Source organism: Eupeodes corollae, chromosome 1 (genome assembly GCF_945859685.1).
Source record: "Eupeodes corollae chromosome 1, idEupCoro1.1, whole genome shotgun sequence".
NCBI classification, from domain to species: Eukaryota; Metazoa; Arthropoda; class Insecta; order Diptera; family Syrphidae; genus Eupeodes; species Eupeodes corollae.
In genome coordinates, this window is record NC_079147.1 from 230,038,251 (window position 1) to 230,061,325 (window position 23,075).

The 23,075-nt window shown below is 34.8% G+C and overlaps 2 protein-coding genes across 2 annotated transcripts; both read left to right on the forward strand.

The window, feature by feature from the left end:
• Positions 1 to 1,152, forward strand: LOC129938703 (thioredoxin domain-containing protein 15). Its single transcript, XM_056046399.1, has 2 exons — positions 1 to 152; positions 212 to 1,152. The coding sequence occupies exons 1-2, from the start codon at positions 116 to 118 to the stop codon at positions 1,057 to 1,059; spliced, it is 885 nt and encodes a 294-aa protein (XP_055902374.1). The 5' UTR covers positions 1 to 115; the 3' UTR covers positions 1,060 to 1,152.
• Positions 1,153 to 20,142: 18,990 nt separating this feature from the next.
• LOC129940469 (trypsin delta-like) lies at positions 20,143 to 21,122 on the forward strand. The gene has a single exon (XM_056048814.1). The coding sequence runs from the start codon at positions 20,143 to 20,145 to the stop codon at positions 20,941 to 20,943; it is 801 nt and encodes a 266-aa protein (XP_055904789.1). The 3' UTR covers positions 20,944 to 21,122.
• The last annotated feature ends 1,953 nt before the right edge of the window (positions 21,123 to 23,075 follow it).

The window sequence follows — 23,075 nt, forward strand, 5'->3', positions numbered from 1 at the left end:
AATGTGAAGTGACACTGGGATTTGATTTGACGTTTCATACTTCAAACCTCACTTAACTTTTATTTTGGTTGATTTCGTTATATTCCACATAAATTTAATTAGAAAAACAAAAATTATGTTGATCTATAAAATAGGATTCATTTTATTACTGGGTAAAATTACTTCCTCACCTTAAACTGTGATTTTGTATTTAAATGAATTCTCGCTTTAGGTTCTATGGTGCAGTCAATGGAACTTAAAGCACTGAAAACAATTGTGAGTTTCCTGAATGGTGACTTCTTGGATTCAAAGAGCAAGGAAGACGATGAAACCACAACATCAACAGACAGTGGACCACTAAAAGGTGTTTCCTATTATAACTTCATAGATTACATTAGTTTGCGATTTGAAAATTATGACTGTGGCTTGTATGATTATGAGATTGCTCATTTTAAAACTGGACGTCCGGAAGCCAAGGCACCAATTGTGGTGAAATGTATGCCAAATGAGAGCGTCAATTCAACGCTTCTTATGCCTGACACTGTTATGGATATAGTGGCATTGCTGAAACCAATTGGAAACTCGACAAAACGCAACGTCGAAGGTAGCTGTGTCCTTATAATGTTCTATTCGAAATCATGTCCAGGATGCGCCAGAGTGGCTCCGATTTTCAATCCATTGCCTAAGCTGTTTCCCAATCTCAAAATTGCAGCAATTGACGCCTACAAATTCCATAGTTTCAATGCCGAGTTCGGTATTGTTGGTTTGCCAACAATACTGCTCTTCCACCAAGGACGTCCTATTGTGAAATTCTATGGCGATGATTGGGATTTTCGAAAGTTTGTTACCCGCCACACTGGACTGGCTGTGCCTACGTACGCAACGATAACTTCAGATGATTTTAGAGGACCATTGCCAATTGTGGCTGAAGAAAGCCCAGACTACTATCTCTTGCTTGCTTGGGCTTTTATTATCTTCTGTGCTGCGAATTATTTCTCAAAGTCAGTTATGTGCAAGCAAATGATTGAGATGATTCAAAGAACTTGGAGAGAATCAGAAGCTCAGTTGGAGCACAATTAAATTTAATTCGCAAATGGTCATTTTTATCTTTTTATTTAAATTATTTATAAGTTTTTGAGAGTTTTAAATAAATGTGGTTGGCTCTTAACACAATTGTGTATTCTATTTTTATCATCAAAATTGGTTCGGTAAGCGTTCATCTTAGGATCTTTTAAGAAGAGTAATTTTTTACGAAAAGGAAAACAAGATTTCATTCATAACTGTAATTTTAACATTATTCGTAACTAGCAATTTATTTTGTTTTTTTTTAGTATGCAAAATAAGCTTTTTCATTTACAAAGTTGGTATCTTCGAAGCTGTAGCTTTTATGCAGAAAATTATTTTCTTATAAAATCTTATGAATTATGAGTAATTAAAAAATATTATAATATTCAAAGTTTGAATTAAAAGTATCTTGAAGTTTTATCAATTAATTATGTACTTGGATTATTTAAGAAGTAAGTTTGAATGTGTTTTTTTTTTTTTTGAATTAACAATAGTTTCTTGTCCACGAGGAAGATTGTTAATTATCGTGGGAACAGTATGTAGTAGTTTGCGTCTGCAGTCTGCTGTAGTTATTATAATTTCTATGGATTTGTAACATTCCTCGTCTTCTAGTGTTTACTTATTGTTGTATCGGTCGAATGAATCGGTTGTCATCAAAGTACTCAACAATTGTGGTCATCTTAAAAATATCTTCCACTCTAATAGTTTTAAAACCTGCCTCATTACTTTGTTGACTACTATTTTGAATTATCTTAATAGCTGCATTTTGAAGCTTTTGTATTTTTTGGAAATGTGTTTTAGCTGCATTACTCCAAGCAAGTATACTATACAGTATCTTTGACTCTATGAACGCATAATACACTTGCTTTAAGGCGCTTTCAGATGTATGGTATTTCAAATGTGTAATGGCAAATAAGGCTTTCTTGAGGTCCATTCGTAGTTTGTCGATTGCTTATCTCAAAGAAAATGACAATCTATCAATACACCCAGATATTTCTAGTTGTTCACTAACTCAATGCATTCCTTCGGTGTGTTTGGGCAAGCATCATTTTCCAAGGAAATCCGCTGTACTGTTTGCTTGAAGTGTGGACTTCGAATGTGCATCATTTTGGTTTTGGAGGCGTTTATTACTTAACCGTTATCGTGACACCATCTCACAGCCGCATTAAATTCTGTTTGCATCATCATAACTGCAAACACTGCAAAGGTTATTAGGGTCAAGAAGGTAAGTTTCCGTTGTTTTAAAGCAAATCCAACTGAGAAAAACCGGAATAAGTTTAAGCAAGCTAGGAAGGCCTGCAACGCCCATATTCGACAGACTAAATTTTTACATGACCAAAAACGATGGCAAAAAATACTGCAATGTCCCAAAGGCAGTACAAATTGTTGGTCCTCGGTTCCTACGATCGTTGTGAATGACACTCCATTTGCTCTTAAGAGAAAACAAATCTCTTTGCTATGCAGTTCGCCGCCAATTCAACACTGCCAGTGAGTGTTATGACTCCGCCTGTAATTGAGCGAGTTAGTGATTCTATGGGCCAATTTTTTTTTCGCACTCGTACTGTAGCGAGAGTACTAAAAGATCTTAATATATATAAATCCGCTGGTCCCGATGGTATCCCCGCTATTGTTCTAAAGAGGTGTCCAGCCTATTCCGATTGCACTTACGTCCCTTCTTTCCAAGGTCATGGAAACGCTGATTAATTATCAGCTCAAGAAATATCTCGAAGATCGAAAGCTCCTTAATGACCGACAATACGGCTTTCGTAGCAATAGGTCCACTGGTGATCTCATGGCTCATCTCACCGAACAGTGGAACAAATCTTTACATAGTTTTGGAGAAAGTACGATTATTGCACTTGATATTTCAAAAGCATTTGATAAAGTTTGGCATCAGGCTCTCTTATCAAAAATGCGTGCTTTCGCTTGTCATGAATCCCTCCTTCATTGGATCAGTAATTAGCTTTCGAATCGTTCCATACAAGTTGTATTGGATGGATTCAAGTCTTTAAACCACAAAATAAATGCTGGTGTGCCCCTGGGGTCTGTTCTATCTCTAAAACTCTTTCTCATTTTTATAAATGATCTCTTGTCTGCAACTTCTAATCCAATACATTGTTTCACTGACGATAGTCCTCTTTGCTTTTCATATTCGTTTTCAGATTTACACCCCTCTTCTTCGGATGTGGAACTGCAACGACAAAATATGATAAGTTCATTAAATTCCGACCTAAACAGCATTGTACAATGGTGCTCACACTGTGTCATTATAAGGGCAGTATATCCCTTTGAGTGTGCGCTTATTATGAAAAAAAAAATAATATGAACAAAATTAGTCCTAATTTTGATCTTGTGGCACTCCATATTTCATTGTCTTTTTGTCACTAAAAGCATCTTTTATCTTTGCACAAAATGTTCTGTTTTGTAGATAACCCGTCAACCAATCGGCCATTGTGCCGCGTATTTCAATCATTCGCAGTGCTTTAATAAGATTACAATGGTTCAAGGTATCGAAAGCCTTACATTACTAACACATGGTGACCTTTATCCAAGCTTTCAATTTGCGAAATCACCAAGTAATTGTCCACTATTCTTATTTATTTTGAAAACCGTACTGACTCTTAGGTATCAGAGAGTGCTTTTCAATAAAATTTCACTGTTCACTATTACACAATCCAAGCACTTTTCTAAAACTGAAAGAATCGATATTGGTCAATAGTTGTTCAAATGATTTTTGGACTTTTATATTTAAAGCTATTTATAGATAAAATTTTATTCCGGGTATAGATAGAAAGAGGTCTATGTGCCGTTTTTAGTAATCATAATGGCTTGGCACGGTGAGCATCGCGCATTTGTCAAAGAGGTATATATCCGTATTTCCTTATTTTTTCGAAGAAAATGGTCAAAAAGTTACAGTTAATGCGGATCGCTACTGTCATATTCCAACCAAACTTAGATCAGTTTACTAGGAACCACAAATAAGCCTGGTTCCAATTAGATGGAGCCACAGCACACACTTCACGGCGTTCACTTTTAAAATATAGGAGATCTTTTTGCCGGAAACTGTATATTGGTCTAACAAATGCTGTTTTCAAAGTTAAAGGGATAATTGATCGGAATGGCTTTTGATATCAATTGCCCCAATACCATCAACTGCAGGTGCCAATTGTTTGTACCTTACCTCAGCTATGAACAGATCGCTAGAAATTGCTTGTCCACTTATACACATAAGAGGAAAGAGGAAACCACAATGGTGGCCCTCAGAGCTTGAATCGCTCAGGAAGGAATGCAGGAAACTTTTCAACCGGGCCAAAGCTGCTAGACTAGCCTCTCATTGGGACTCCTAAAAAGAATCCCTAAGAATCTACAAGAAGGCACTAAGGAAATCCAAGCGATCTTCTTGGCGATCCTTCTGTGGCATGATAGAAGAAACTTCTGAAGCCTCTAGGTTACGGAAAATTCTTTCAACTAATCCAGCTATGCCAAGCTGCTTGAAAAATACAGACGGCTCCTGGACTAATTCAAGTAATGAATCGCTGAACCTACTATTGGACACTCACTTTCCTGGTAGTTCTCTTACCGAAACTTGCAACAGTTTTACACGTTCAAGTTCAAATACAACATATCCACAAGGTCTGATCACAAAGGATAAGCTACAATGGGCTCTCAACAGCTTCAAACCATTTAAAGCTGCAGGACCAGATGGAATAATACCAGCAGAATTACAAAAAGCTTCTGATATAATTGCACCAATCCTTGAGGCAATTTTTACCAGCTGTCTTTACCTGGTCCATGTTAACTCGGCATGGAGAGAAGTTAAAGTTGTTTTTATACCTAAAGCAGGTAAATGCTCCCAAGTCAAAAAGATTTACGATCTATAAGTCTATCATCATTCCTTCTTAAGACCCTCGAAAGATTGATTGATATCCATTTAAGGGCACGTATCGATACAAGACTTCTGTCTTCGTCTCAACATGCCTACTGTAAGGGTAAATCGGTGGAAACAGCGTTACACACTTTAGTACGCACCATCGAATATTCCCTCCATCATAAAGAGTTCACTATGGTTGCTTTCCTTGACATCGAATGTGCCTTTAACAACGTGGACACATCTGCAATCACTTCTGCACTGACATCTCTAAATGTAGAGAGTTCGCTTCGGGAGTTAATTCATTTAATGCTTACTAGCAGAATAATTAACTCAAAACTGGGCAACTCTTCTTGCAGACGATTCGTTAATAGAGGGATACCGCAAGGTGGTGTTCTATCCCCTCTCCTCTGGAACCTAGTGGTGAATGAAATCCTAACTAGTCTGGGTGCGGAGGGTTTCAGAGTGATAGCCTATGCGGACGACGTTGCTATATCAGTTTCAGGAAAGCATCTTAATATCCTAAAAGAACTCTTACAAAATGCCTTGGACAGACTAATACTTTGGGCTGATCGGTGTGGACTGGGTGTTTACCCACACAAAACCGATCTGGTCTTTTTTTCGAGGAGATACAAAATTCCATTTGTCAACCCTCCTTACATTAAAGGAATCCAATTAAAATTCTCAGACGAGGCCAAATACCTAGGTCTTGTCTTAGACAAAAAACTAAATTGGAAACGCAATGTACAGGAAAGAGTCAAAAAAAGCTACTGTAGCTCTCTTTTCTTGCAAAAAAGCTATTGGTAATAAATGGGGTTTACAACCCAGAATCACGCATTGGCTATACACATCGGTAATCAGACCGATTTTAAGGTACGGTGTAGCAGTATGGTGGACTGCTTTAGAGAAAGGTATAAACAGGGATAAGTTAAATAAAGTCCAACGTTCAGCCTGCCTATGTATAAGCGGATCGCTTCGCACGACCCCGTCTGCGGCACTGGACACCTTGCTCTACCTTACACCTCTTGACATATTTAGTAAACAAATAGCTGCAAGCTCTGCTATTCGCCTCAATGCTTCGTCGCAGTGGACTAACAACAACATTGGACACTCCGTAATTCTAAGGTACTTAGATCCAAATCCAAAGCACACAGACTACACCATCCCCCAACTACAATTCGACAGGAATTTCCAGATTTCTAAACCTACCAGATCTTTTTGGGAGGATAGGACATTCTTGGAGGATGAGTCAATCCACTTTTACACAGATGGCTCAAAAACCAAAGAAGGGGTTGGTGGTGGTGTGTACTCTGGACGACTGAAATTAAGTCTCTCATTCCGCCTTCCCAATCATTGTAGCGTGTTCCAGGCGGAACTTTTGGCGATTAAGGAAGTCTTGTCTTGGCTCAAAGAAAACGTGATATCAACATCTGATATCCGTATTTTCTCCGACAGCCAGGCCGCTATCAAATCTCTGGACTCTGTCTCTACAAACTCTTTAACAGTCCATAACTGTCGATTATCTCTAATGGAGATGGCGCAACAGTTTAATATTCACCTTTGCTGGGTGCCAGGCCATAGAGACATTCCAGGAAACTGTAAGGCAGATGAACTCGCCAGGAACGGTACAGTACAGCCCATCCTACCACGTTTGGCAAGTACTGGCATACCAATCGCTACTTGTAAACTGCTACTAATGCAAGACGCTGTGAGGAGGGCAGGCACCAGGTGGACCAACATCACCACGTGTCAAGCCACAAAAAACATCTGGCCAACACTGGATTTAAAACGTTCAAGGTGCTTGCTCTCTCTAAGCAGATCGCATATAAGCTCGATAATAGGTGTCATAACCGGACACTGTCTAATAGGAAAGCACGCCACGAGACTAGGCATATTCTCAAATGACTTTTGCAGAAGCTGTATGGACGAGGAAGAGGAAGAAACGGTTCTTCATCTTCTCTGCACATGCCCTGCTCTAGCTCGAAAACGCAAGAATTACCTAGGAGAATTCTTCTTTAACAATCTAAACGATCTAAATCATATCGGTATAATCAGCCTCTCACGCTTCGTAAGGGACTCTAACTGGTTCCATTGAGCTTAGGAGGAAGCCTCAAGATTCATGTGGTATTACAATGGGCCGTTAAACTGGCCTAAGCGTGTCCGTTTCCATCTTGGACAGCCACTATAACCTAACCTAACCTAACCTTGTATCTCCGTAACGTTTGTTGCGTAAGCAAAGATTGAGTTTTCCACTGTCTCATTTACATTATTTGATGTTATTGTCAATGTTTGTTTTTTTTCTTCCTAGTATTTCATTGTTTCCACGGATCAGTTTAGAATTGTATAAATTTATTTTTATAGTATGTAATAACATTTCTCATACGCTATGCTTTTGTAAATTTTGTTTCGTATGCTCTTGTACTCTGTTTTATAAGTTAAATTTTTACGATTATTTTTCCACCTTCTATACAATACATCTCTTTGCTTGCATTCTGCTATGAGATTTGGCGTTATCCAAGGACTGTTTTAGCTCTTTTTGGTTGTGTTTCGTAAAGATTATTGTTGATTTTTTAAAGATATTTTCCAATTTATTAAAAAGTTTTGTGTACCTTCACTTCATTCTCTTCGCGTTTTGTTCTTCTAGAACGACTTTCCAATCTTTTTCATGAATAAGTTGTCTTACTTTTGAGCTACTAATGTATGTGGAAGTTGGATATTGTCTTTCCTTTAGTTTTTCTAAGTCCCATTGTAAAGAATTGGATAATGATCCGTTATATCGTTTTCGATTACTAGTGAATTATTTTGTCTACCAATTCGTCTAAAAAGGGCATGATCTATTAATGACTTCGTGCCTTTCTTAGGGTATACTCTTGTATTTTCTATAATAACATTCAATAATCTCTTTGATGCTAACATTTCAGTATAGTCTTTGACATTTTTAAAGTTGAAGTCATTTGAATTAATATTTATATCTCCCATAACAATAACTCTTTTCTTTTTTCCAATTTGTCCTAATTGGTTTCTAAATTCTTCACAAAACGCCCGCCGGTTTGCTGAAACCTGGTAGTCTATAAATTCCAATAACAGATGTTGTTTAAATTTGTTGGAAAATTGTTTTTTGATGAAAGCTATGCAAATTTGCGATTGATAAGGCTGATTTTAGCTTAGTGAAGTTGTATTTATTTGAAAGACCATATTTTAAAAAGTTGTTTAAAAGAACTTGAATAAGCCATGCATTTTATTTTAAGCTTCAATACTCTTAAAACCTGTACTCCTTGTACATAAGCTGCACACATTTGTTAGCTGTTTTGAGATTTTTAACAAAATTGAAACAAAATAAAATCTCGCACAAGTTTTGTATACAAATTTAGACAAAACTGAAAGAAATTATTATTTCATCATTAAGTTAGTTAATCAATCAAAAACTTGAATCAGTATATAGCTATCGTTTTTATATTATTAATTACAGTTTTTCTTTTTCTTTTTTAATAGTATTTTTTTGAAATAAACGATGTTGATTTTGTAATACAAGAAATTTAATTAAAACTCTATATTCAAAGCTTTTATAAAAAAAATAACTTAAATTTTGCTTCCAGATCCCACTTAAATTGAAATGCAAGTGTTTAACTTTTTTCAATTAGGTCATATTTTATAAATAGAGAACAGAGTTGTCGACTCTTCTCACACTTTTTCGATCTTCTTATTCGATCTCTCATTTATTCTTTGGGTGTTATTGTTTTAATTGTTTTCCAAATGGAACAAAAAAAAAGTATTCAAATAGTTTAAATATGGGAAAAGGAATTTAAATTTCAATTTAAGTGGGGGCCTCGACCTCAGGAGAGGTTTTCTCAGGTTGCGGGTGTTAAAGCCCAACTATAAAAGACTTGACCGAAAGTAAGCTAATGTCAAAACCGAACGAAAAGTTATCAGAAGTTATCGTCAAAACAAAAAGAAACTAAACGTTGGGTTGAAATGCGTTTCAAAATTTGACATTTGCTTAAGCTCGAGCCATTTAAATGGCAATTGCGTAATCGCTCGAAAGGTAGCGAAATTTAACGAAACTGAGCAGAGCGTCTATTATGGTAAGTGACATATAAGGCTGCGTATTTCTTCGTTCCCTTAAGCTGGCTTAAGCTCGGTAACGTCTATTTTAGTTGGACCTTTAGTTCGTTCCCTTAAACTGGCTTATGGCCCAACTATAATAGACTTAACCGAAAGTAAGCTAATGTCAAAACCGAAGGAAAAGTTATCAGAAGTTATCGTCAAAACAAAAAGTAACTATAATGGATTCAAGGAACTTAAGCAAATTTGCGAACGAAAAGTTATCAGAAGTTATCGTCAAAACAAAAAGAAACTAAACGTTGGGTTGAAATGCGTTTCAAAATTTGACATTTGCTTAAGCTCGAGCCATTTAAATGGCAATTGCGTAATCGCGCGAAAGTTAGCGAAATTTAACGCAACTGAGCAGAACGTCTGACCCCCCCCGGGAGATCATTTGTTTGCTTTTTTGTAGGAATTCCCTTCAATTCAAGACTAATCGTATTGCGTTTATGGATATGACCCCCATTATATTTTGAATCATTTATTTTGTGTATATGAAAACAACATTTTTATTTTACTTCCTAAAATTTTGTTGCTAAAAGTACTACTTTTGACTGAAAATTGGACCAAGAACATAATATGAATATGAATCGGATATTCAGCCTTATTCCAAAAACACAGCACAAATTCATCAACTTTTGACCAATTGACAATCCAGGGGGGGGTCACATGAGCCAAAAAGCTTATACAGTTAAGTTGTATAAGTAAGGATTTCATCTATAGATTTATTAGTAATTTAACGAAATGGACCAAAGAGCGGTTTGCGGTCGAAAACAACTCAAATTTTAATTTTCGCTCAATTTAGAATTTGAAAAAACTTTAGTCATGCTTTAAATAATTTCATAAAAATTGTTTCTAAGAAAAAGAACAAATATTCCGGTTATTAAGAAGAAACCTTGAATAAGTGATCATGAATTTTATATTAAGTTGCCTTTGAATTCCTTAAACTAGCCTTCAATTTTATTATTACATTTTTTGACACAGATAAATAGTGATTATTAAAGTGATTACATATAAGAACTTTATAGCAAGTCTTGCATTAGTAAACAATTTCAGACTAGAGTTTTTAATCAAATATGACATTACGACGGTAGAGAAGCCGAAAAAAGTGGGTACCCCGATTCCTTTCGTCTGCTTGTCTTTCCTGGCCCATACAGTCCAATTAATTGTGTTGATTGAAATTAAGATTTTCAGCCGATTAGTGTAAGGCCTTTTTTGTTTTCATTTTATTAATACGAAAAATAACAGCAGTCCCCACATGCGATTTTTCTAAAACTTTCTCTAAATGTTGAGTTCTTAGTTTGGCTTCTTTCTACAAGAAAATATTTTCGTATTGCTCCAGAAGGGTACGATTCAAAAAATCTTAATTTTGTTTTTAAGTTTTCTCAAGAACTAATGGAACGATTTCAAAATTCTTCCCTTCCTGTGCAAGCTCTTGTCAATGATCAAATTGATGATGATTTTTTATGAAATTGATTTTTAATAAAATACTAAACTAAAAACTTGATATTTCAGGGACAACATTTTTTGAAGAAATTTGAATGTAAAATGTTCATATATTTATAAGCGCTTTATTAAGTGCTTATACCAAAAAATTTCTTAAGACAACATTTAAAATGACTTTCGAAAAAAAATAGGTTAATCTAGAATTTTTGAAAAATAAAATGGCATTTAAATTTTTCAGAAAAACTTATTTTGCCGGTAATGTACCTAAATCTTAAAATAAAGGAAATATTTAAACAGACTTTTTGGAAGAAATTATCAAGTTCGTGCGGTTCATTTCTTTCAAAATTAGTTTTCTGTTAAATAGAAAAGATTTTAGAAAGTTAATTAAATCTACTTTTGAAGTGAATTTTTCTTTGGATGCTCTAGAACTAAGATTCAAACTAGAATTTCAATAATACAAATGTCCCAAAAAAATCAAGTGACACTTTTGTTACATTAATGGCTAAGTGAAAAACATAATAAAAGTTTCATATCTATTGATATAAAAGCTTTGAAACGTGTAATTTGTGAGTACTACAAAAATTTTCTTCCCAACTTATTTGTTTACTTACCTTACTTTTTTTAAATCTAATTTTTTTAGAGAATTTATGTACTAAAATGCACTATTTTCATGAATTCAAGAATCAAACCTGTTTGTCTATACAATTTTTAAGTTTTTTTGACGCCTTTATAAGATCAAAATACGAGTAAGCCGATTGATAACGATAGTAATAAGAGACTATCGGAGATTGATTTCGAAAGAACTAAATCAAAAAAGCCCGACATGTTCACATATCAGATCCTCTTTCATTTTCTGGATTTTTAAATTTTTGCAGCGTTCTTTGCATTAATAGAAATGAAAACAAGAAAAGTTCGTTTTGTTTTTGGAAAAAAGCAACGTTTCAAAACAATTTCCTACATTTCTGCGCGAAATGCACCAAAAACCCTCTAAACTATTGTATTTTAGCTCTAAAATATGGCATATTTAGAAAACTGTTGGAATCTTGGAATGCTTTCATATGAGTCATCCAAATTAAATAGTAAGACCATACCTTGCTGGACAACAGTGTTCTAAATAATTTGATAACTAAAGTGGGCATTTTAGCAATTATTAAATTTTGTTAGGACCCTTTACAAAACATTGAAGAACATTTTTAAGCGGTGAGTAAAAACTTATATAAGTGTGTGACCCCCCCCCCCCCTGTTGAAAAGTCTGGATCCGCCCTTGATTCAAGTAGAGGTTGGACAAACGTCATGTAAATCGATCGGGTCACGTTAGGTTTAGAAAGTTCTTTGGAACATAATTTATAAAAAACCTAATGCAGAGTTGGCTTTGTGAATTATTTCGTCAATGTGAAGTAAAAATTTAAGTTCACGGTCACATAAAAGACCGACATCCCTTAGACCTCTTTTACACAAGACGGTCTCGTCCATACGGTTAAAATCCATACGATTTTTATTTTTTTATGTCGGACTTTGTTTTTACACATAACGTATTTTCCCCGTGAATCGTCTACGTTTGGTTATATTTTAGATATTTTTCTTTAGTACAAGTGACCATAAAAACGGACGGCAGACGAATAAAAATCGTCTCTTGTGAATGCGTTCGTAGTCATGTACGCCCGCCACTGACAAGACGGCACGGTGGCTGTATATTTCAGTCGTTCAGACGGCTGTTTTAAATCGTCCGTATGGAAAAACCCCGTCTCCGTCCATTGTGAAAGCTTTAGTTAATTTTATTAGTTTACTATCAATGGCTCACGGATAAAAACCGTACGGATTTTAACCGTACGGACGAAACCGTCTCGTGTGAAAGAGGCCTTATGTTTTCTACTAATGACGGGGAGCTGTTTTAAATGCGTGCGAAATGCTCATTGTCTGTCACTTGTTAATGTTAAGCTCTAAGCTATTTTTGGTACACCAGGTTGAGCAATTATAGAGATCTATTTGGAGGAGAGTTGCGTCTTCATGAGTTGATATGATTTTGAAAAATTTCGTATCATCAGCGCAAAGGGATATTTGATAATGCTTAATGACCAAGTCAATGTCATTAATTGTTAGAATAAAGAGGAGAGGGTCTAAATGGCTACTTTGGGGAACACTTGAAGTGGCTAGAATAGGATTGGAACGTGTAGATATAAATAGCACATAATATTCAGATTATGAGATTATAAGATTATGGAGACCATATGAACTTCATACCCACTTTCTAAGGCTCTTACAGTGAACGAAATTAACTCTACAAGCTTTGTGATGGTATTTATAGAGCTGCAACGGAAGCTAAAGAGTTCATATAAAATGCTTTCAAACATTTTTGGGATATAAGAAAGTTAAGCAATTGGTTGATAGTTTATCACCCATCTTTTAGGTTCTTCTTCTCAATTGGACTTGGAAAATGACTTGAAACATAAAAAGAAATTTTATAAAAATCACTTGGTATCAGTTCTGGTGATAATTTGAATAAGGAGTCTGAATCTATTTTATTAAGCAATTTTAAGGTGCACAACAAAACAGAATTGTTTTAGTGGCTATCAAAATAAAGGTCTCTTAAGACGGTTTTGGAAAACGTATCTTGTATGGAAGGAGCCTAATTAAAGGCCTAAAAAGGCTGTAATGATTACATTCTCCAGAACGGTTTACACAGGCAATAAATTGAATATTATTTTTGTCAATTACATTTAAAGCGATATGTTATGTTGCTTTAAATAAATAAATAAGGAAATCAATTCACTTGGTTGTACTTGAAAAGTGTATTCTGACAAGAATTTGAATAAACACATTATAATTGTCATTTTTATATAATTTGTGAACATTGTTTCAATTATCTAATTGAAATTTATGTTCTTTCAATAACATTTACAAGTCTTTGGTAGAGACAGCATTTTCGTTTGCTGAAATTCTTCAAAATGAAGATTTCTTTTCAAGGTTTTTGTATTTATAAATTACAATTTGCATTTTAAAATTCGATTAAATTTCCATAATTTCTTAAATACAAAGTTTAGATGTTATAACTTTTACTTTAAGTATCGTGAACAACTCGATGCACTTATTGATGCTATATTACCATCAATTTTATCGAAAAAAATTTTGAATACAAAAATAATTCAAACCCATTTAGCAACCCTTTAAACTTGAACATGAATTCTATGATACATGACCCTAACTTCCTCTCCTAACATTGAATTTTCGCCCATTCCAATTAGTCTGCGTTAAATTTAACGATCACTAAAATTCGCCACCTGAACATTAACATGGCAAAAAGCCATAGAGGCATCCTTATGGTGCAAGAAAACTATCATAGTTTATGTTCGAAAAGTTTGCCTTTATAAAACACGATTTGCAATTAATCCCTGCAGAAGTATTAGGCAGAGAGAGAGACACACACCCCATCGTACATTCTCTCCTGGAATGATTTTCGCAAAACTTTTCATAAATAAATTGTTTATGAATATTCAATGTCACCCATTTTCCACGTATCCAAAAGAGTATATACTTAACCTCTATAAAAACATTCGTTGGAGCTAGGTCTGGCTGTCGTCTGTGCCAATATGTTGTTCACGGGAAACGATTAAATGTTAGTTAGTTACAAATCTGGAAAACCGCTGAGCATACTCGTCCCGACATTGACAACTCGGAGAGAAGTTCTGAAAATGTTTGGAAACAAGTTTTTGATTTTGTTATACTACCTTTTTAATTTAAGACTGCAAAAGCCCGAAAGTTATAGGTACGTAAAATATTAAATTTAGTAAGAAAGATTAAGTATTCGACATTTCAAATGGTCTGTGAAGGCTTTCAGGTTCTATTTTTCAAATCGGAAATTTATTTTTTGAAAATAACCAATTGTTTTGATTGAAGGAATGTGAAATGGAATGAATGAAAGAAAGAGTTTGATTTAAACAAATCCAAAAGCTTAGTGTTTAATCCGAATGTCATCGCAAAATAAAAAATTGATAATTGCAAGTTACAAGCACTCATCGCCTTTGTTTTATACGATTTGTCGATCCACGAGATATATTTACAACTTTATTTTGAAAGGAGTTTAATTTATTTTGGGATAAGAGATTAGAATACCAAGGTTTGAAAAGTAAAGTGGAAATAGGCTGTGAAAGAGCGATGTAGATTTTAAAATTATGTTTTTATGGCAGCTTATAGTTACAATTATTAAAATATCTATGCAATTAAAATTCTTGTTACTTGCAATTATTTTAAAACATAACTTCCACCTTTAAATTTTTGTTTTTGAACAAAAAAATTTCATTTTTGTGCATGAAATTGTTTCTCACTTCAAAAGTTCTTTTCAGAACATTAAATTACATTAGGTTGATGGTAAAAAGTTTGGTAAACTAACAAATCTGTGATTAAACGAGCTATAAAAATCATGGATGAAAGATGGCCCCCTATGCACAAACTAGCCCTTGAGTGTGTTTTTTTTTCTAACTATTGTTAACAATTTCGTTCCTAAATATTAAATAACACTCTTAAGTCATCACATAATTCCTTAAATCGTTGTTAGAGTGTTTAAGTCATTCGTCTTCGAAATAGAATGCAAATTTGTATTATAATGGGAAGCCGCGCTGCATAAAAGGACGATAGCTGCTCATGAGCTCTATGAGCAGAAGAGGCGAGAGTAACAGCGAAGCTATGACTGAGATACCACCAAATATGTGTCAAAAATTGGTTGAAAATTACTCAAAAGAATTAATGCTTTCAAAAATTCTCGTCCTGATCATTGAAATGATGTAATATTCCACACATAACGTCAACTTTCAAACTTTGTAATAAAAAGGAAATATCATGCACAAAAACAATTTATATGTTTTTATTTACGTTTACTTTTTAAACCTCAAAATGGATAACTCAGGACAATAATTTCCAACATGAGAAGTTTTACTACCACCAGATCGGTGAATCGAGGCACTCCCCAAGGTGGAGTCCTTTCGCCTCTTTTATGGAACATGGTAGTAAACGACCTACTTACAGCATTGGAAGCAGATGGTTTCAAAGTAATTGCCTATGCTGACGACGTTGCACCCCCAAGTTCTCTCTTGCCCTAAACAGGCTAACTAAATGTGGCTTGGACGTCAATCCACACAAAACAGAATTAATACTCTTTTCGAGAAGATATAAAATTCGTCCGATTAGCCCACCCAAGATTAAAGGAATACCAATAAGCTTTTCCGACCAAGCTAAATATTTGGGCCTCATTTTAGACAAAAAACTAAATTGGAAGGCAAATATTGATGAAAGAGTCAAAAAGGCTACTGTAGCGCTTTTTACTTGTAAAAAGGCCATAGGATCAAAATGGGGCTTCTCCCCAAAAATAACCCACTGGCTATACACTTCGGTAATCAGGCCGATACTCATTTATGGAGCCGTCGTATGGTGGACCGCACTGGACAAGATGGTAAATCTAAATAAGCTCATCAAAGTCCAGCGGTCAGCAGGTATGTGCATCACAGGAGCACTTCGCACAACACCAACCGCAGCACTGGAAGTGCCTTTAAACCTAACAGCACTTGACATCTTCTCTAAAAAGGTGGCTGCCAACTCATGTGTAAGGCTTAGAGCCACCTCTCAATGGACCAGTAACAATACTGGACATACAATTATTCTAGACAATTTCAGATCTATCCCAGATCGCTAAGACTATACCACCCCAAAAATGGTATTCGGTAAAAGCTTCAATGTGTCCATCCCTTCAAGATCCTCCTGGGAAGAAGAGGGACCCCTGGAAGACGATGCGGTACACTTCTATACTGACGGTTCAAAGACCGATCACGGAGTTGGAAGTGGTATCTTTTCAGAACAACTGAATCTCAGTCTATCCTATAGACTTCCCAATCAATGTAGTGTATTCCAGGCCGAAGTAATGGGGATTAAAGAAGCACTATCCTGGCTCAAAGAAAACGTTATATCTTGTAAGGATATACGAATCCTCTCAGACAGCCAAGCCGCTCTTAAATCTTTCGCGTCTGTCTCCACAAACTCTCAAACAGTCCACGATTGTCGATCATCTCTGAATGAGATGACGGAACAGTTTAACATTCACGTCATTTGGTTGCCGGGCCACAGAGACATTCCGGGAAATTGCAAAGCCGATGAGCTTGCCAAAAACGGAACACTTCTGCCTCCTGTTAGACAAAAACATAACATAGCAAATATCTTCTCAAGCAATATGCTCTAGAAACAACAAATGCTAGATGGTCACAAAGTACCACCTGCCTAGCAACCAAGCAAATATGGCCAAGTATTGACTTAAAACGGTCAAAAAGCTGGATATCACTGAACAGACAAAGTATAAGCTCTACAATTGGAGTAATAACGGGACCCTGCCTCATTGGAAGACATGCTCTGAGGCTAGGGGTCTACACAAATGACTTCTGTAGAAGCTGCATGGACGAGGAGGAAGAGGAAACGGTCCAACACCTTCTATGTACATGTCCGGCACTCTCCATTAGAAGTAATTACTTTCTCGGTAATCCCTTCTTCGATAACACCAGTGAACTGGCAACGATTGACACAAAACGTCTCTCTAACTTTATTAAAAGTACAAAATGGTTTGTTTAAATTCATTACTCTCCCATAAGTAACCTCATTAGTGGTATTACAATGGACCCTTGAGGTCTACGTGCATCAATGACATCTGGACAGCCACTCCAACCTAACCTAACCTAACCTAGGAAGTTATTGTAATGGGTCCGATTTGTCAAATTGAAAATGTTGACATTTCTCGACGTTTCAAGGTCCCTAGAGTCGAAATAAAAGATTTTTAGAAAGATGTCTGTGCGTGCGTGTGTACGTACGTTCGTACGTCCGTACATTCGCGACGTTTTTTTCATCGTCCAACGCTCAAGAACCAGAAGAGATATCGATTTCAAATAAATGTTTTTATACAGATAATAAGGCAGTAAGATGCAGAAAGGGCTCTCAAGAAAATTGCGTGGGTCGTTTTTTTACCATAGCAGTTTGAAAAAAGGTGAAAATTTTGGTTAACCCTAAATATCTTACGAACCAAAAACTCTAGGGACTTAAATTAAAGTTTATATAATATATTTGAACGTGATACCAAACAAGTATATTTTTTGAAAAAATAAAATTAACGGTTTTTTTATAAACCAAAAAAACTAAAAAAAAATAAAAATCTAACATCTAATTGAATATCGATTCAAATATCTTTTCAAAAACTTGAAATTTAGGCTTCAAACTTATTTTATCTTATAAAAAATATTGTTTTCAACATTCTGGAAAATATTGAGAAAAATCGAATGGATATTTTTTTTACAAACAATTAAAAACGGAAAAAAATTAACAAAAAATGTTAAAAAATTATTTTCGACTCAAATATCTTTTCAAAAATTGTAGCTATTGGCTTTAAACTACTTTTATCTTTCAAAAAATATTGTCGTTAACATTCAGTGAAATTTTGAAAAAAAATCTTATTGACAATTTTTGTATAAAAAATTAAAAATAAAAAAAAAATTAAAAAGAAGTTGGAAAAAATTGACTCAAATATCTTTTCAAAAATTTAAAATATTGGCTTTAAACTTATTTTATTTCACAGAAAATATTATTCAGTAATTTTTATATAAAAATCCAACAGTCCTTTTTCTTTCATAAAAAATAAAATCTACAAAAAATAGTTCGCAAATTGGGTAAAAATTGATACGAGTACATATAGACAAACTTTTAAGCAAGACAAATTGATAGACGGGATGGGAGGTTATCAGTGTGGGTCACATTTCAGCCTCTTTTTTTTTTCATTTTTGATATTTGTAGTTTGACATGTTAACAATTTCTAACAATTATGAATGAATCTAACACATTTCAAAAAGTTCGTAGCAATAGGTTTGTTTCCAAGATTTTTAGGCAAAGATTGTTAATTTATCAAATTTTGAATATTTGGTACCAATTTTTCTTAGAGAGAGGAAAACTGCCAACGAAATTTCTTGGGCAGAATTCGTCAGATGGGGTACTTATGTTATTCTGTGACTCGTAAGAGTTCTCTTCTGCCCAAAACTATCAAATTTATATGGTGAGCAATTACATTTGGTCAAAAATGGTTGAAAATTTGGAGTTTTTGGTCAAAGCTGGAAACAGACACTTAAAAACAATACAACATAACATTCACTAAGCCAGCGGCTACGTAGCTAAAATTCATTTAGCTTTGTAAATCAAAATTGCACTACAAAGCTAGTCAATCTAAAACTGTCATATTATTGACAAATGCAAATATATAAAATAAGAAAAATGTGTGTTTTCAGAACTTTAAATGTTTTTTTTTTTTAATTCAATAAAACCAAATAGAAGATAATATACGAGTAATATGACTGGTTTATATTTGTATTTTATTACCGAAATATAAATTTTATTTTGAATACTTGTGTTCTAACCGAGCAGCTGATTGTGAAACGTCAAAATCAGTGTGCACTAACTTTGTAGCCAACATTTTAACACTAGGTCGAAGGGGAAATTTCAACCACTTTTGTAGATGCATTTAGTTAATCAGAATCCCTTGACAGCCCGGAAGATCTTCGAATCCAATCCCGAGGGACGGGCGGCGCAGTAGAGACAGACCACGGCTCATGTGACGCACCCAGGTGGGAGAGGACCTCATCAACTTGGCGTGCGAAACTGGAGACAGCTAGCTAGGGACCGAGCTGGCTGGAGACGCTTGTTGGTTGAAGCCCAGGTCCGCGGGACTGTAGCGCCACCTTAAGTAAGTAAGAATCCCTTGACTCGTAGCCACTAGCTTAGTGAATGCCCCCAATGTCATTTTGAAGTTGTGTGTCTTTATCGATAGTCGAAATTTGTATACTACGTAGGAGGAGAAATTTCAAATAATTTTGTAGTTGAATTAAGCCAATCAGATTGCCTTAACTACGTAGCCGTTCACAATACCATTAGAACAGAACAAAGGGGTGCAATGAATTTCATCGACAAATTTTAAATTTAATACACTGTCAAATATTTGTTAATTGGCTATCTAGAAAAATAAAATAACTGATTCTATTAAAGATTTTAGATCAAACGCAATTTAAAAAAAAAAGATTGCAGAAAATGCTTGTATCTTATGTTTTATAAACCTACGCCATTACTAAAAATAAAAATATTTCACCACAAATTAAGTGAGGCAAAAGTAAAAATCCAAGCCAGCTGCTGTGGTTTCCGTCTTATTGCTCAGGTCTTTCTTAGACCTACAGACATGGGACTAACAAAAATGATGTGCTGTCAATTGCATTATTTTCTAGGGGAATTTGGCTTTAACTTCAAACACCTGGAAAGTTGTTTTTCTTGAGTTTCATCAAGTCGCGCGGATTACAATGATTCATTAATTAATACTCTTCAAAAACCCAGCTGAATTTTATGAAAATATTTGTTTTAAAATTTAAAGAAAAGAATTAATAGCAAACATGTGCCAACCAAGTATAAAGAAAGATATAATTCACTTTCATTCAATCAAAACAATGACGCAATTCACTTATCCAAACACTTAGCGAACTTATGATCGAATTCGAATTTATCAAAACAAAAATAATATCTATTTATAATATTATGTATACATAACACAATTAATTAGAAAAATCAATCGACAAGGACCTATAAAAACCAAAAGACTTTCAAATTTTCAAACAAACGTGAGTAAAATGTTCTCTAAAACAGTTGCAAAAATAACAGTGCTATTAATTGTCATTAATGGTTTTTTAAATGTCTCAATTAATGCCAAAGAAAATGATCGCATTATTGGAGGACAGGATGTTCTAGTAGAAGAGTTTCCACATCAAGTGTCCTTACGATTCAAAAATTTTCACATTTGCGGAGGCTCTCTTTTGAATAGCCGCTTAGTTTTGACGGCCGCACATTGTGTAGATTCATATAAATCGAGTGATCTTCCAAATTTAAATGTCGTACTTGGTTCCTCTACGTTGAATTCTGGAGGCGTATCGAAACCTTTCCAATCGTTTGCCAAACATCAATACTATAATAGAGACAATTTGAATTACGATGTGGCGCTGGTCAAAATGAACACACCGGTAACATTTACCAGTTCTATACAACCAATCACTTTATCGAGGACGAATCCAAAAGAAGGAGCTCAAGTTTATGTCACTGGATTTGGAGTACGCCAAAATAATGAGACTGAGTCTTCAAACAAACTTCAAGGTGTTCAACTTAATTTCATTCCAAGGGCAGCTTGTATATCACCACCCAATAAATACGACCCATCAATTGTAACTCCAGTAATGAGTTGTGCTGGTGCTACACAAAAGGGATCATGCAGAGGAGATTCCGGAGGCCCATTGACTGATATAACCACAAAAACGTTAGTGGGAATTGTATCATGGGGATATATATGTGCTGATGAAGGCTTCCCAGGAGTTTATGCCAATGTTCCGGCTCTTCGTAGATGGATCGTAAATTCGATGAATATTATGTCAAGAACATAAAACCTATTAGAAAACAAGAACAGTTTGTCAATTCACTTAATTATAAGAAGTAGAGAGTTTTCCAATAAGAGATTTCAATTTGAACAGCTGGCTATTTTGACAGCTGTCATATTTTGACATTTGACAAGTAAAAACTACGCCATTGCTAAAAATGAAAAGATGGTCGCCTTAGAAACGCACACACTTTCGCACGAATCGTTCATTTTGTTTGTAAATCTGTATTTGGTGTGTTGGGGGGCGTTCAGTCTTTATGCAGTAACAGTTTGCTTTTCGCAGGTTTGCAAGAAAAGTTTCCTGACAATGCTAATTTTCGAAGAGGTGTTCGCAATTGAACAGCAAGATGTTATGATTTATCATATTATGGCTTTTTGTTTTGGAGCAACACTGTAAGGTCGATGCTTATTCTCTACAATAGATTCAAGACTTTAAAAAATGTGCGAATTGGTCACAAGAAACTTCATGGAAATAATATGGTTCTGCAACCGTAGCCTTGTTTGGCAATTCGACTGATACCGTGTTAACCTGCTTATGGCATACATTCTTCTTTACAAAGAAATAAACATGCATTGATTTCTCTTGAAAAATAGTGTTTTTTTTATAATTATAAGTGTCAAATTTCTCTCAGTGGGTATCATAATACAATTCCATCCCGATCAAATCTGTCTTGAAACCAAAAATAATGTTTCTATCTCGTCTCGACCCAGTTACAACGCCAGAAGATAAAACTTATCACTAAGTATCTTCCAAAGCATACCTTGTAGCTCATCTATCAGGTGTACTAAGATCAGTAATCCTAAAAGCCTTGTTTCCTCTCTCAAATTAGTAACGAATCCCACGTTGTTCGATTCCATTTGCAATACAAATATATGGCCCGTAGAGACTTTGGTCAAAGAATTTACACAATGTAAAAAACGATGTTATTTTTCAAAACCAAGTCAAAAAGGGGACTTAGTAGTAAGACTGCTGACAATTTTCTTAACTCCTAATCATTCCCATATGACACATTTGTTTTGACAGAAATTTGGCTTAATTGAAGCTTTTCCGACACAGACTTTCCAGTCAATAGTTCGAAGTTTACAGAAATTATCGTCATGTTGGTAATGCAAAGGATTTAGGTTTGTTCTCATAGCAATACAAAATACACATTTCTCTTCTTCCTCCAAAAAGTTTGGGGTCTGTTTATAGCAAACTCTCCTTGGCATTAGACTTTCTTATCAGTTTGTCCTGCCTGCTCTGACACCAATATTTTACTTCTAGGTGATTTTAATTTACCACGCATTGACTGGATTCCATCGGAAGACGAAGTTTGCCTTGAAGCCTGTCTCCCTTCTTCAGAAATGGAACGATCTTTTCTGGATAAAATCCTTTTTAATGACTTACAGCAAACAAGCTGTATTAAAAACCCTAAACATCGAATTCTCTATTTAGTATTTTCTTCTGACGCTATTACACATTTGTTCTAGAATCTAGATCAGGAATTACCTATTGATTTCTATCATTACTGAGTATAGCGTAACCTGATATATTGTGAGTTAAAAGATAACCACTTCTCACAAAAATATTTTTAAAACTTTATAAAAATAAAGGTGTTTGAGAGGAAGAATACCAGAGTTTACAAACAATGGAAAGCTATGTTCATATTTTCTTTTCTTCCAAATGGTTCTAATTAAATGTGTTTGCGTTACCAAAAGAGGTAACAACCACCCCAATAGAATATTCCGTATTGAAGTTTAGATTGTACTAACCCATAATAAATAGTTTCCATAAAATTTCTACAACATAGTTTTTTCAAATGAAACAAGATATAAGTGGTTGAAAGTATAGGTATTTCTTTAATGCTTGAGTGTGAATTTTCCAGTCCATTTTATTGTCGATGTTTATTCCAAGATATTTATTATCCGTGGTTCAATAACAAAACAGTTTGGAGAGCACGAATTAGCTTGTATGTCTTCGGAGTTAAAACAAGAGATACTACTTAGTGGGATCTTTTTGTAGTCATAACTATGCTGAACAAGAAGAGAAAGACTCAAATCTACAGCAAATAATTTGAAAAACATAATTCTTGTTTTCTCACTAATAACTCGTTTATATATGCCAAACCAATGACATAATAACTCTTAGTCATGATTAAT

Excerpts from the sequence above, each read along its gene's own strand:
- LOC129938703 (XM_056046399.1), top strand. The coding sequence starts at position 116 with ATGTTGATCTATAAAATAGGATTCATTTTATTACTGG. Across the intron at positions 153-211 it reads AGGATTCATTTTATTACTGG|GTTCTATGGTGCAGTCAATG; the intron begins GTAAAATTACTT and ends TTCTCGCTTTAG.
- LOC129940469 (XM_056048814.1), top strand. The coding sequence starts at position 20,143 with ATGTTCTCTAAAACAGTTGCAAAAATAACAGTGCTATTAATTGTCATT.